At 27.5% G+C, this 15,825-nt stretch overlaps 3 protein-coding genes across 3 annotated transcripts; 2 read left to right on the top strand and 1 right to left on the bottom strand.

The window, feature by feature from the left end:
* Positions 1–1,698: 1,698 nt before the first annotated feature.
* On the bottom strand, positions 1,699–3,240 carry OCT59_001130 (uncharacterized protein). The gene is made up of 5 exons (XM_025321514.2): positions 3,045–3,240; positions 2,901–2,954; positions 2,613–2,838; positions 2,259–2,519; positions 1,699–2,175 (listed from the first exon to the last, which is right to left on the bottom strand). Exons 1-5 carry the CDS (start codon positions 3,186–3,188, stop codon positions 1,856–1,858), a joined length of 1,005 nt encoding a protein of 334 aa, XP_025168685.1. The 5' UTR covers positions 3,189–3,240; the 3' UTR covers positions 1,699–1,855.
* A 1,612-nt stretch (positions 3,241–4,852) lies between these two features.
* On the top strand, positions 4,853–6,985 carry OCT59_001129 (uncharacterized protein). The gene has a single exon (XM_025321515.2). The coding sequence runs from the start codon at positions 4,875–4,877 to the stop codon at positions 6,576–6,578; it is 1,704 nt and encodes a 567-aa protein (XP_025168686.2). The 5' UTR covers positions 4,853–4,874; the 3' UTR covers positions 6,579–6,985.
* Positions 6,986–9,596: 2,611 nt separating this feature from the next.
* OCT59_001128 (uncharacterized protein) lies at positions 9,597–15,679 on the top strand (the record flags this gene model as incomplete). Its single annotated transcript, XM_066139325.1, has 5 exons — positions 9,597–9,678; positions 9,764–12,052; positions 12,142–12,521; positions 12,593–15,331; positions 15,416–15,679. The coding sequence occupies 5 exons, from the start codon at positions 9,597–9,599 to the stop codon at positions 15,572–15,574; spliced, it is 5,649 nt and encodes a 1,882-aa protein (XP_065988739.1). The 3' UTR covers positions 15,575–15,679.
* Positions 15,680–15,825: the final 146 nt, after the last annotated feature.

Raw genomic sequence — 15,825 nt, 5'->3', positions numbered from 1 at the left:
TAGATTATAATATTATACAATATTACTGCTAGATTATAATATTACTATTAGATTATAATATTACTATCATAATTTAATTTAATTTGCTAAAAGTTCTTTAATATAATTATATTAAAGAAATTATTGCATTTTATACTTTAATTTCTTTCAAAGGTTTTTTTTAAAAAATCTGCATAAAATTTTATTATTTAAAACTTTTTCTTTAACTTTAAATTTATACAGATTTTCACTCAATAAAAATTGCTAATAAAATAATATTTTTATTTTTTATTTTAATAATTTTTAAAGATGTAAATTTGGCCAGAATTATATTTTTTAAAATTACAAATAATTAGTAAAAACTAAAAATTAAGCATTTATAAATACTATTTATATTTAAAATTATATTTATAATTTATATTATTATTTTGTAAAATTTTATATAAATTTATATAATATTTTTCAAAGTTTTTTTATATAAATATTAAAATTGGCTTTGAAATAAATATGTAAAAATATAAATTTAAAATTGTTTTTATTAAAAGAGAATCTAATTTAATTTTTAAAATCATATTTTTTAAAAATTAGTTATAATTTACATTAATTAAATATTTGTAAAAATGATTTTATTTGAAAATTATAATTTTATAAATTTTATATTAAATTATATATTATTTTTTAACTAAAAAATTATGTATTAATTAACAATATTTTATATTAACATATTTATAAATTATATTTAAATTTCATTATTTAATTATTATAATGACTAATACCAGTATTATTTTTATTAATATTATAAAATAAGTCTAAATATATAGTATAATATATAAATTATAAATATGATAATCCAATTTAACTTTTAAAATTATAATAATTATTAATAATGTAAATAAATTAACTTTAATTAAATCCTTTTAATAAAAGTATTATAAGTATATTAAAAAAAAAATAAGTATTTTTAAGGTAATAGTTAAAAGGCTAAAATTAATACTAATAAATCAAAAATAAAAATCATAATAAATAAATTATCTGAAATATACTACTTATATTTAAGTATTTTTAAATATTTATAAATAAAAAAAAAATTAATTACTAATATAAATACTAATATAACCAATATAGAAATTATTCTTTATAATTGGAATGTTTATAAATAAATATCTCTATTACAAAATTACAAGTAGTTTATTAGAATAATATATTTAAAGGAAAAATCTTTTTTTTATATATTAATATAAAGTACAAATAGGATATTTTTTTCTTTTAATAAGTTTTTATATTTTTCTGGATTTTAAATTATTTGCATGCCCTTAATTTAATATATTTTATAATATTTAATTATCTGAATTTAAATCAAATAAAATTCCTGTTATCTCTTTACCAACATATCTTAAAGAGTTTATATTCAATAAAATTCTTGCCAAAAAAAAAAAAGATTGAAAAAGAATAATATAGTTTACCATCAATCCATTCTTGTAAGGTACAATATATTCTGATTTGCTACCATCCTTTATTAACAAGATTGCCTGGTCTTATTTATTCTTAAACCTAGATACAATATATGATTAATTGATCTCATATAACAAACTCAAAGATTGACATAAATCAATAAGAATACACAAGTCATCCAAAATGTTGTTGCAGCAGGAATATCAATATATTGAAAAGCAATACATGGTCACATAGAACATTTCTCATTTTGCTCACATGTAGTTTATGTAGTTTGGTAATCAAAAGAATTTCACAAGTATTTTTATTCTCTTTAAACAAAATTCTACATTTAATGGTTGATTATCAATACATATACTCTTACTATAATTTTTAAATTTTACAATCTTAAATAAATTAAAAAAAAAGCTCATCCAAACCATAATTAAAGTTTACTTGATCTAGCACCATTAGGAATAACAACTACTTTACCAAAAGTATTTCTATTCGCAATAGCTTTTAGGCCAACTTTTACGTTATCCAATCCATGAAAAACTTTTTCATAAACAAGAGGTTTTAATTTTCCACTACCAAATAAATTAAACAGATCATTCCAAACTTCATCATTACGTTCTGGATCATTTTTTGCATATGAGCCCCAAAATAACCCAATAATTGATATATTTTTAAGTAATACAAGATTTGTTGGTACTTTTTCAATATTGCCACTTACGAATCCAATAACGACGAGTCTCCCATTCCATGCTATAATTATTAATAAATTATTTTAGAAAGAAATCGCGTTAGCCAAAATCATTTTGAGTAAATTAACGAACATAATTAATTACCTATACATTTAATAGAAGGAACAATTAATCCTACAGGATCATAAACAACGTCAACACCTTTTCCTCCCGTAATTTTTAATACTTGCTTTTGCCAATCTTTGTCTTTATAGTTAACTGCATAATCTGCACCCACTTTTTTTGCAATAGCTAATTTTTCTGATGAACCTCCTGTAGCAATAACTTTTGCTCCAAGAGCTTTAGCAACTTGTACCGCTACCGCTCCAACACCACCAGCTGCAGCATGAACAAGACACCATTCGCCTTTTAATCAAAAGATAAAAATTATTATAACGTTGTAAATAATAACTATTATTAATTTCTTTAAAATAGAAATATTTCTTTCGTATAATATACCTTTTTGTAATTTAGCTCTGATAACTAAAGCAGCATAACTAGTAGGATAAGTAATAGATAACCCTGCAGCTTCTTCAAAACTCATACCATCAGGTATTAAATGTAAATTATTAATTTGTGCCGAAACACGTTCTGCAAAACATCCACTTGCACTACCAAATACTTTATCTCCTTGTTTAAATGATTTTTTACATTTTTCTCCTGCTTTGATAACAATTCCAGAAAACTGAAAAAAAAAAGGTTTAATTGGTAGAAAAATTCGAAAAATAATCGAAAATAATAAATTACCTCAGTTCCGGGAATATGAGGAAACGGTGGTTTCTCTTGATATTTCCCTTGAACCTAATATTTTTACCAAAACCAGGGTTAATTGTCGCAAAATATTTCACTAACCATTCTTAATATTCAAATATATATATATATATTATTTACCTGTAAAATATCGAAAAAATTCAAAGCAACAGCCTTAATTTCAACCAAAACTTGATTATCTCCCAACTTTGGTTCAGGTGCATTATTATCAACCACCAACTCATCAACATCTTTTAACCAATTATTTAATACAATAGCCTTCATTTTTCAAATAAATAAAAGTAAGAGAAAAAAAAAAGTTTTTTTGAATTCAAAATATTTATAAAACGTAATGATCAGATCATTTCAATATTCATTACATGACGCCATACCAAAAAAGAAAATCAATTTATAAATTTTGATGTCTTTGTAATGATTATTAGATAATTTTTCGCGATAACCAATAAAATATAATTAAGTTTACACAAATCACTCTACTATTACAAAAAAGGCTATATAACTGAAAAAAAATATTTTTTATTATTTTTTTGTTCTTTTTAAGGACTAAAGGCTACCCAATACTGTTGAGTCAACATCTATTCTTGCAAAAACCGTTATTTATAATTGGATGATTTTCAACAAAATGCGACTTTTGACGACATCGTTTTTTTCAACTTCATATTATCTCTTTCGTTTGTGGTCTTTTTGGTTTTTTTTGCTTGCCTTTTTTTTCGAATTGTTTTCACCTTTGGATCGCTGAATTTGAGGATAAATGATTAAAATTGGATTTCTTGCATTTTATTAGCCAGTAATATATAATGAATCAAATATTAAACCGTTGCCTAATATTTTGGCCAATTAAAAGATATTCGACGCGTTTATGTTACAATTAAAAAATAATCTGTTATAATATGTGGCATAAATTTTGTATTCATACATGTCTAACTCATATAAGTTCTCCAGGGCCAAGATCTGCTACTTTTCCTTTTGATCCAGCATTTGCAATTATATCGTTTTATCCGCAACGTTTTTATATGTCATTGAACAATGGTTATTTCTGAACAGCTTGCATTGTTATTTTCTCTTCAGGACCCATAATTATTATTTTTACATTACAACTTTCATTCCCATACTCTTTATATTATCGTTTTGAATAGTTTTGAATATTAATATACTGTACGTTTGTAAATCATCAGTTCTATTTAATTTACCAATAAAACAATTTTTATTTGAAGATAATAAAACTTTCCCTCTCACTACCTGCTAAGATCGGGTTCTGTAATTTTTTGACCTATTATATTTTTAGAACCTTTACGCGTATCATTCAACATTATATTAACCTCGTTCTCATCTTTTTCCAACGTCTCTCATTTAAGATATTATTCGGATTTAATTTATTCATATAGTGACTTAAAATGGAAACAAGTCCCACTACAATATTATCTTTGTTACATTAATAACATGATAACAACCATAATTACATTCAATAGACTTCCGTGTTATCACATCGAATTTTCATTACTATCTTCTTCACCAAAGTCCTCAGGTGAATAATATTTGCTGAGAAAGTTACTCGTATTCTTTATACTAAGAGAAGGAACGTCTTTAATATAATTTTGCTTGCTATTCTGTTAAATTTGGTACTACTATATAAGGCAATTTTCTTTTTCCGATTCAGACATATAATTAAAAAATTAAAATCGATAATTAACACGTCAATGGTATCAGATATGATCCATTATGTTTAATCAATATAATTAATAATCATTTATTTTTAAGAAGTGACGTTCAAATAGAGTAATACAAGGTGAAGGGGAATTATTTATTTTTAAACGTGTTAATAATGCAATCAGATGATCATTCGATTTCTGGACCAAATTAAGAATTTGTGAATCGTTAACTGGGGTATAAATATTTTTTTCTAGGGTATTTTTAGGTTTTTTTTTTGACAGAAAAAATAATAAAAAAAAAATGTCGACGACGGAAAAATTTAAAGATCCTATAACGATTTCAAAATTACCTTCGGAATGTTTTGATGAAATATTTAAGTATTTAAAATTTGATAGACGTTCATTATATTCATGTCTTTTTGTAAATAGATTTTGGTGTCGAAAAGTTATTCCGATAATTTGGAGAAGACCTATGCCATATAATCCGACGAGAATGAATATAATTAATATCGAGGTTTTTATTCCTTTCTTTAACGAAGAAGAAAAATCATATTTAATTAATGAAGGAATTGATTTTTCAAAATTATCGGACCGTCCATTTCCTTTATTTAATTATGCACAATACATACATATTCTTGATGTTGGAGCAATTGAGACGGCAACGGTAACATGGTTTAATAAGTTAAAATTACAACAATCTGGCGAAACTTCAAATTCTTTAAGCACAGAAACGGAAAGTTCAGAAGTTAAATGTAAAGAACTTGATGGTGAAGTTACAACGTTACAAACCGAAACTCCAGCATCACAAGCAACAAATGCTATGGTAGATTCTTTATGTAAAATATTCATGAGAAGCGCATCTAATTTGAAATATCTTATTCTAAGTCCTTATAAGGTTAATAAGGATATACCAAAGAGCAATATTTTTGCGGATAATGAACCTGGATTAGTCAATTTACGAAAACTTAAACTTCGATTTTATACGAACTCGTTATGTCAGCATGAACAACGAGGAAATTTATATGACCTTTTAAAATTATTGCCAAATATATGTAATGGACTTGTTCATTTGGATATAAATAGAATAAAGATTCCAAATTATTCGACTGCTGAAATATTGGCAGGATTAATTACGTCGCAACCTGAATTAACTTATTGCCGATTTTATAAGGTTTATGGAGAAATTTGTTTGTTAATTAATGTTTTACCAGTTCATAAATTGACACATTTGGTATTGGATGATATGATATTTTCAGGAATTTCTTTAACTTCACTTTATCAATGTACAAGGTTGGAATCTTTAGTTCTAAGAAAATGTCGTTCTTTAACGCTTGAATCAATTCAACCTATTCTTAATGCTTCTATTAGATTAAAATTTTTGCATCTTAGTGAATTGCCAAAGGAGGTTGTGAAAGCTATCTTTATTAAAGCGGGTGATGCGTTGGAACAAGTTTCAGTTAAATTTATATCTGATGATATCAACGAAGGACTTGAAACGCTAGTTAATCATTGCCAAAATATTACACATTTATCTTTAAATGCTGATTATGGTCGTGTTGACATAGCAAGTGTAATAACTTTTATAAATCATTTAAAAAATCTTAGTCATTTGAAATTAGATCTTGGAATGATTGATGATAAAGCTGAATTAGATAATGAATTTTCGAAACTTGGGTTAGAAAAATTGCAATATTTAGAATTAATGAATATAGGCGTAAAAGGTTTACAAGGTTATTTATCTAAATGCTGTTCACCATTATCAACTATAATTATGGATGCTATTGAGGAAAAAAATATTAAGATATTTTCAGATTTTTCAAAAGAAAAAGATTCTTTGAGATGGGTTGGAATTGATTACATTTTTGGAGCGGATATTTATGATAAATATGTAGAAACTTGTAAAATGAATGATTTAGAAGTTTGTAGAAAAATGAATGAAATTGCTGAGGGTAATTTTAAAGTATTTCCTGCTAAACAAGTGAGAATTAGGGAAAAATATTTTTAATTAATTATTACATTTGAGCTATTAATATAATATTACCCTGGATCGAATGGTTTATTCTGTCCAATAATTATCATAAGCCATCTTTGAGATTGTTCGCGTCATGTCTTAAATTATTGAAACCTCCTATAATCATCTGTTGTATGTCAATGTCAATATGTTCGTTGGGTTCAATAATTATTAATGAATGACATTAGCAGATGCAGTAGTAAATTAATGAGACCTTTATTTATATAGAGTATCTAATGTGTTAAAAAGTGAGAGACCATTAGTCATGTTACTAGACAACGTGAAAATAATTTTTTTTTTAAGGATTCCTTAATGTAATGTTACAATCAAAATAATTCAAACTGAGATCTATCCAATAAAATTTGGATTTTTAAAATAATAACAGTTTTTTTTTTAACCTTAAATTTATTAATATTATTAATATGTATGACCGAATATTTTCTTTTTAATTCTTTTGGTTTTCCAAATTTCACCTCGTATACACTCCAATGTCTCTTCATTACAAATAATTATTATCCTTTATCACTCAACATAAGTGATTTATCAGCACCATAAACAATCTTATTCTTCTTTGAACTATGCCCGTGATACGAATGATTATAACGGTTAACACGTGGTTTTTTTTTAAAAAAAAGTTCTATCCGCAGATTGTGGTAACTCCAAGCTTTAGACTAAGCTGGACTGAGCGATCATTGTTGCCATATTTTACGATGATGTAACCGGACAGATCTGTGTGACAAGATAAATAGCTCGTCTAATATTTAAAATATTTTGAGGTCGAATTCGGGAAGAATTTTAAGAATTTTACCGTAAGTAGACAAGAAAACTCAAGGAGGTAAAGGCACATGAGTTCGCCAATTTTACTACAGACAAACTAAAATTATGGAAGGTCAATATTTCCTTGACAAATTAAACGAAAGCTTAACTTAAAATTCTTCAAATTTCATTAATTCGTTTTTTATTTATTTAGGTAATTAGTCTCTATTGATGTTGATTCAAAGTTGAGTGAAATGTATGCGATAAAAACTATTGAAAAGAAGAACAATAATACATTTTAATATTGTCAAGAACTTGAAAATATTATATAGCGTGATTACTTCAATACTTTTGATTTCATTCCTGATCTCACTAATTCTCAATAGAAGCACGTTATATCACAAGAGACTATCAAGAGGTATAGTAAGTAGTAACTAGGCAAACAAACAGTTTCTATCGAAAAGAATCATAGAATTTATTAGTCAGCTAGGAAATGCAAATCAGAAATACAAATGTGGATAACTTGTGTTAGAATAGAAATTACAAAGAATAGCTCAAGCAAGACATATTTATATTTCCTTAATGATTCAATAAAAATAGGTTATTAATCCTTCTCCCATTCTTTTTTTAAAGAAATTACATCTTACAGATTTTTTTAAATATAAATTTAAGTATGGATTAGCTGCCTGAGTTTGATCAATGTACATATATAAGATCACTTAGGACTTACTGTATCAGTAGATTCAAAAGTTTGATTTAAATCCATTAATTGAAAATAATCGAATAGGTTAAAATTTAGCATATTCAAATATTGAGTTATAAGTATTAGTTACAACTCGTCACATAATAATAATAACTTAAATTAGCACATGAAGATTATCAACCTCAGTGCGAAGTGGAGTGGAAACTGGAAAGTTCTACAAATCATACAAATCAGGACGAAAAGAGATTAATATATATAAACTCACTGAGCAAGTTGTGTCGATAAATGCCATCTTGTCAAGTATTTGAAAGACTCTCCTAATTGATCTAAAAAAGTTAATACCATCAGAATTTATTGGTTATAAAAATCATATGATGTAATTCTGGTATTTCAATTCAGATTAATATGTTTTCCTTCTTTATCGGTCGTCAAGAGTCATATTGAGAATTATATCACCATTATAAATTAAAAAATTAAAAAATCGGTAAACGTATTTTTATTATCAATATATTATTACAATGCGAGACAAAGCCTAGCCTGTGATACACAATGGTGCTTTATCCAATGGTGCTTTATCCTTTAGTAACCCTGAATAAAAATGTTTCATTCCAGAGGTGTATCATACGATAAATGTGAAGTTTCTTCATTTGATGGAATTTAGCATATATTTTTGTTATGTAAAATGTCCTGCTATATTATTTACGATACAGTATCATAAATTACGTGAAAATAATAACTAAGATCAGGAAATATGTGACGGGATAATACTTATTTTAAATTCTATTATATCCCAATCATCTATCTGTTACCCGCTTTAATTATTGCTGCGATTCATAAAATACCCACTTAATTTGTTCTAAGCGATGAGAAAGTACTTTCGTTCAATGGAGAACTTATGAACTCAGTAATACTCAATTGTCAATATCATTGCATTCCTCGACCTTAATTATGGCTCAGTCGAAGTAATATCATACATTACAACTTCATGCAAAGCTTCATTGTAAGTATTATTACACTGAAATGAAGCTTACAATTGAATAACCGAATCGTATTCTGTCTGAACCCCCGTCAATATCTTCTTTTTAATCTCGGTAATAATACTATAATAATCCAATCCCCTTTTCCATAGTAACAAGAAGCGATACTATGAGGAATAGTTTATGTGAATAAAGTAATTATGTGAAGGCAAGTTTCAACCAAAGGTTGACTGTTGCATAAATCTCTAAGAATTCACGTCTACGCGAACGGCCAAATAATGTCACTCTCACGAAATGCACATTTAAGTTCGTCGGGAAAGTGTAACATGTACGAAAGAGAATTCAAAGCTATTATTATTTGACCCGGATTGCAATCGAGTGGTTTTTTTGCTTGTGTCGATTGGAAATTGTTAAAATGTTCGTCAAAAAGTACTAAAGATTTCACTGATTATGAGTGATTATGACCTATTATGACCTGATAATTTGTCATCACGTTACACCTGATTTTATCACTAAATTTGATCGGACTTTTTTCGCATCAAGTAAAAAAAAAAAATATTTTTTTTTTTAATAGTCATGGACGAAAAAGTTGAATCTTGGTTAAATGAATGGTACTGTAAATGTCGTAATAAGTTTATAGATCTTGGTAATTTTGGTGGTACGAATAATTTTTTTTTTTTTTACGAAATGTAAAACATATATTTTATATTCTTGATAAAATTAAAAAATTTTAATCCTTATAGGTGGTGAATTATTCGTAATAGAGGGGGATAGTTTACTTTTTAAGTTTCTTTACGATCCTGAATCAGATTTTATTGATTTTGGTCAACCTTTTGCTGGAGGTCAATTTTTGTCTCTTACCTTTTTGATCGAGAATTTTCTTAAAAAACTCAGAGAACGTGAATTTGTTTTTCATATCGTTTTCTTTGATGCTAATCAATCTATATGGAATAATCGACCAAAATTACGACTTGCAAGAGAAATCATCATCGATCACCTAAAATCTAATAATACTCAAGTTCCAATCTACACCTTTGAGAATTGGTGGAATAAAAAATGGAAAGAATATTTAGATGATCAGCAACCGCTGTTCGTTTTAACTGGTGATGGTTCAACTGAACATTTAAAGATCGAAAAAAGTAATGATTATGTTGAAGATGATGATGATTCGTCAATCTCTGGAATTGCAACAAAAAATTCATTAAGTTTGACAATTGTGTTACGAGCTTTTATCTTTTTTACTCTTCATATGGATATGCCTGTCGCACTTTTGCCTGGTTTTGAATTTAGAAATTCACATGTACATTCGTTCTTAATTGAAAGAAGTGGTAATGTTGATCTTAAAACTCAAACGAAGTTAGCTGATATTGAGAATTTTACTACAGAAGCGTTTAAGAATTATGACGAAAAGTCAAAGTGGATTAAGGATTCTGTTGAAAAATTTGATTTGATAACACCTATCAAAGATTTATTAACTTCCAAAGAATGTTTAGACGTATGGTCAAATGGAGGGAAAAGAATCGCTCTTGTTTTATTATCTTTGACGGGAGTCTTGACCAATAATAGTGACAAACCAGATTTTCATTATCTAGCAAGAATATTTTTGCTTCATCTTATTCTATTAGATTACCTCCCTTTAAAGTCAAGAGTTATACCACCAGTTGATGATGATGATGATGATAGTACAAAAGCAAAGACGAGAGTCGACCTCTTCTTGCAAGATGTTTATACTTATTGTACTAAAATTTATATCACTGACATTCCTCGTGAGGAAATGAGAAATTTTCAAGATTTAAATAATAATCTTTATGATCTTTTAGATGCACGACTTTTTGTATCTTTAATCCAATTTCAGTGCGATGGCGTGTTAAAATTTAATAATCTTCCTACTGAAATTAAGCAACAATTTGACACTTGTTGGAATCTTTTAGAACGATTATGCGAATGTAATGGGCTTAATTCTTTAGATAGTGATAATGAAAAATATAACAAAAAGTTTCGAATTAAATCTTATCAAAAATCACATTTAGAGTATGACAAAGAACCGAGCCTTCTTCCTTTTGAATATGAGTTCTTTAAAGGGTGTCTTGGGGATATGAATTTAAAACTTTCTGAAGATCCAGATTTAGAAGCAGAAATTGACGTACCCCGTTATGGATTAATTGAAGACGTTGATTATGATGAAAGCACATATAACTATTCTCTAAAGATATCCAAAGGTCCCAAAGTCATTAAGTCAGCAGCCTATTATGAGAAACATAAAAATTCTATGGAACGGAAAGGCTATCAGCAATATGTGAGGTTCTTGGAACAATATGCGACTTCATTAAATGGTACACAAGGGTATTTTAGACAAAAAATAATTATTGATAGAACAAGATCGTCATCAAAATCATCGAAATCATCAAAATCATCAAAAACAACTTCAAAATCAGTTAAGAAAGAAGCTACTGGTACAAAAAAAGCAAGAGAAAAAATTGAACAAGGAAGTCTAAAACAATCTCGGAACGCATCTGATAAGTACCTCGATGATGCATTAATAGAAATTTCGAAGGGCGGAAATGTTAGAAATCAACTTAATTTATTGAATGCCAAGCTTGAAAAAACAGACAAAATCAAACATCCATTTACTATGCTCAGGGGACAATTCAAAAAGTTGGAATTCTTGTTTAAACTTTGGACCGAACATTGTATGAATTCTCAGGTGAAAAGTGATTGGTCTATTCCTATAGATATTTTACATCAAGTATTTTATATCGCGCAAAATTTCCAATCCTTCTTTGACGAAAAAATGAAAGAAATCTTAGTTAAAGTTTTAGGTCGACTTAAATTAAATGATTGTAGAAAACGCTTGAAGAAATTGCCTACAATTGCTCCAAAAGAAAAGCCGTTTAAATTTGATTTTCCCAGTGATTGGACTGATTTATCTATTGGGATGTCTGACGCGAGATTTCAAATGTTATATGCTGGTCATTTAATGGACCGAAATACAAATTCTGTAGATGATCCTCGAGTTCAACATTTTAAGCCAGGTAATCGAACTTCTTTTTGTGATTTATAACTTATGATATTTTATATTTTTGTCCATTTGTTTTATTAACAAAAATATTTATTTTGCTAGATGCATGGCAAGTTGAAGTTTTGGATGTAATTGATAAAGACGAATCTGCGTTACTTTGCTGCCCAACTTCGTCAGGGAAAACTTTTATATCATATTATGCAATGGAAAAAGTTCTTAAAGAGAGTGATGATGGAATTTTGATATATGTTTCTCCTACGAAGGCTTTGGTTAATCAAGTAACAGCTGAGGTTTATGGTCGTTTCGAGAAAAGCTATGATCATGGTGATAAATCCACTTGGGGAATATACACTAGAGAATATCGCGAAAACCACGATAAATGTCAAATTCTTATAACAATTCCGCAAATGCTTGAAACGTTAATTTTATCTCCAGAACGTGCATCATGGGCTCGGAATATAAAAAGAATTATTTTTGATGAGGTAAAATATTTATAAAGTTCTTTATTTTAATTATAATTAACTAATATGGCGTAATTCCGTTTAAATTAAAGATTCATATGATTGGATCAGAAGGTGGCGAGTTTTATGATCGTTTACTATTATTAAGCAAATCCATTCCAATTTTGGCCCTTTCTGCTACAGTCGGGAATCCAGAACCATTTAATGAATGGATAGCTAAATCTAGAGAAGCTCGTAAACAAAAAATGAAACTTATTATAACAAAGAAGAGATTTTCAGATTTACAACAATATGTGTATTTACCAAAATTTCCATTGACGTCACTTATTGAGACAACACTATATCCAAAAGAAAAACAGCGACAAAATAAGAGTATAATTCCTATTAATCCAGTATTCACATTATCAATGAGTATTTTAAAAGAATGTGGATTCCCTGGCGACATGAAACTAGTTCCCTCTCAATGTGTTCAACTTTGGGATGTAATGAAAAAATACGTAGGTGATAATCCACCTGATGGATTTAACGAATTAGATCCTAATAAATACTTTAAAGAGATCGGTTATATTGTCAAAGATGACGCTGATAATTATGAAGAAAAACTTAAGGAAGTTTTTGTGAGCTACGCAAAAGATGAATCTTTAAATCATATTATAAGATCAACCATAGATGAATTAGGAAATGATATTGAAAATGGATTTACAGAATTAGAATCAACAGCAAATACCACTCGATGTGTTCAACTTTTTGGCGTAATGAAAAGATATTTGGGCGATAATTCATCTAATGGATTTGATGAATTAAATCCTGATATATATTTTAAAGATCAAGGTAAAATTGCTAGAGATGATGTTGATAAATATGAACAAAAACTTAAGCGAGTTTTTATAAAGTGTGTTCAACCTTGGAATGTATTGAAAGAACATGTTAGTGATAATCCACCTGTCGAATTTGACAAGTTAGAACCTAGTATTTATTTTAAAGATAATGATCATATCGCTAGAATAGACGTTGATGAATATGAACAAAAACTTAAGCAGGCTCTTGAAAATCACGACACTGTAGAATCGGATATTGAAGAGTTAGGAACGTATATTAAAAATGGATTTGCAAAATTTGCATCAACATCTAGTGAACTATCTAAAAAATTTGATGTTTATGGGGATAAATTTCTTGAAGAGGGAATTGTACCATTGCTATGTGAACTATCGGCTCAAGATAAACTTCCCGCTATTTTGTTTCATTTTGATGAAAAAGGATGTGAAGAACTTGCATTTAATATTTTAAAACAATTAGAATTAGCGGAAAAAGAAAAGAGAGATAATGACCCAGAATATCAAGCTAAAAAGAAAACAGCAATGATGCGAAGAGATACTTATGAAAAAGATTTAAAGAGAAAACGAGATAAAAAAGCTACTACTGCTCCAGATGATGAACCAGAATTAGAAGAAAAAATTCCATCCTTTTTTGATTGGGAAGCCCATGATCCCAATTTTACTTTCGTAAATCAAAAAGGTCGAGTTACTTCAGATGAATTCGAAGAAATTACAAAATTTCTACGCGATAAACCGAAAGATAATTACAAGTTATTATTAGCAGCATTAGAAAGAGGTATCGGAATTCATCATACAGATCTTCCAAGAAAATATCTAAGTGCGGTTGAGATTCTTTTCAGAAGACGTTATTTACAAGTAGTCATTGCAACTGGTACTTTAGCTCTTGGTATAAATATGCCATGCAAAACGACTGTATTTGTTGGAGATTCAATTTCTCTTACCGCTTTACAATATAGACAGATGTCTGGAAGATCTGGGAGAAGAGGCTTTGATCCACTTGGTCATGTAGTGTTCTTTGGCTTGACACATACAAAGATAGTAAGACTTCTGATGTCAAGATTACCAAAACTTTCACGTCATTTTCCTTTAACGACGACACTCACTTTGCGTTCCTTTAATTTTCTTAATTCATGTAAAACTAGAAGTGAGGATGATTATAATTATGCTAAAGATACCATCAAAGGGTTATTTGGTGAATCTTTCTTTTTCCTTGGTAAAGAATATTTACCTGAACAAATTAAATTTCAATTAAGATTTTCTGTTGAATATTTGAGACATGAAAGTTTTTTGAGTCCAAATGGCAAATTAATCAATTTATCTGCCGTGGTTTCACATTTGAATTATTATGAGCCAAGCAACTTTGCATTTGCTATTTTATTTAAGCATGGCGTATTTCACACAATTTGTTCAGAGTCAAAAACAAATGAAGAAATCATGAATAGCTTGATCTTAGTTCTTTCTCACTTATTTAATAGATTGAAATTACGTAAAATTTCGGGAGATTGGTATAAAAATAATGACACTCCTTCTAAAATCATCCTACCTCCTTTATCAGAAAATATTAAAAATATTTTAGAACAACATAATGAACGTATTTTAGAGTTATATACCGATTATGTTATAACTTATGCAAAAAATAATGCCTCTAGAATGGGACTTGATAATATTTTACCTTTATCATCAATTAAAGTTCCTTCCAAAAATTTAGATCAAAATTTGTTGAAAGATCCTTTAATTTCTAAATTTGGATCCGATGCTATTTCATTTATTACTCGATCTCCTTTTATTGCAGTGTGTAGTTCTCTTGGTGATATCTTCAATAATTTAGAAGATTTAACTAGTCATCTTCATAGTGAAATATATTTGGATCTTCATAGTATGCCTTTTATTAATACAGACGAAATTCTTAATGCGTATATTAGTGATTTTTTCTCTCATGGTCATGAAAAAGCTCTTGTTGAAGCAAATGGGATAAGACGTGGTGAGGTTTGGCAGGTAAATATATATATATATTTTTTTATTGTAAGAATAATTTTGTTTTTTAATCAATTACTTATTTTATTTTATTATTTCTTTTAGGTTTTAAATGAATTTTTTGGGGTTATTTCATCAATAGTTATTGCTTTAAGAAATAGAAATTTTTCTTATGGTTTAGAAGAAAAAGATGAAATAGTTCTTAAAGGATTTGAAATGACTTTAGAACACTTTTATGAAAAATTTGTAAAGACTTTTGTATAAAACGTTTATTAATTGACTTTAAATTGTTTTTTTTTATTTACAGTCTATTTACATATATAAAAAATTTTATAATAAATAAAAATATTGTTATAAAAAGCTCTGATTAATGTAATAACTAAATATTTCTACTTTGCTTTTTTAAATTTCATTATTTTTTTTATTAAAAAAAAAGTAATAATAATATTTAGTAGTTATTACTTCTAATCCAGTAAAAATAATTATAAAAATATTGAAAACCTTCTATTTCAGAA

Source organism: Rhizophagus irregularis, chromosome 1, assembly GCF_026210795.1.
Source record: "Rhizophagus irregularis chromosome 1, complete sequence".
NCBI lineage: Eukaryota > Fungi > Glomeromycota > Glomeromycetes > Glomerales > Glomeraceae > Rhizophagus > Rhizophagus irregularis.
This window is presented reverse-complemented; position numbering and strand designations above follow the sequence as displayed.

Bases quoted from the DNA above. Each gene is read 5' to 3' on its own strand.
- OCT59_001130 (XM_025321514.2), bottom strand. From the start codon at position 3,188: ATGAAGGCTATTGTATTAAATAATTGGTTAAAAGATGTTGATGAGTTG. The intron at 2,520-2,612 runs GTATATTATACG...TTTGATTAAAAG, and splicing joins CAGAGCTAAATTACAAAAAG to GCGAATGGTGTCTTGTTCAT. The intron at 2,176-2,258 runs GTAATTAATTAT...TAATAATTATAG, and splicing joins TCCTTCTATTAAATGTATAG to CATGGAATGGGAGACTCGTC.
- OCT59_001129 (XM_025321515.2), top strand. From the start codon at position 4,875: ATGTCGACGACGGAAAAATTTAAAGATCCTATAACGATTTCAAAATTA.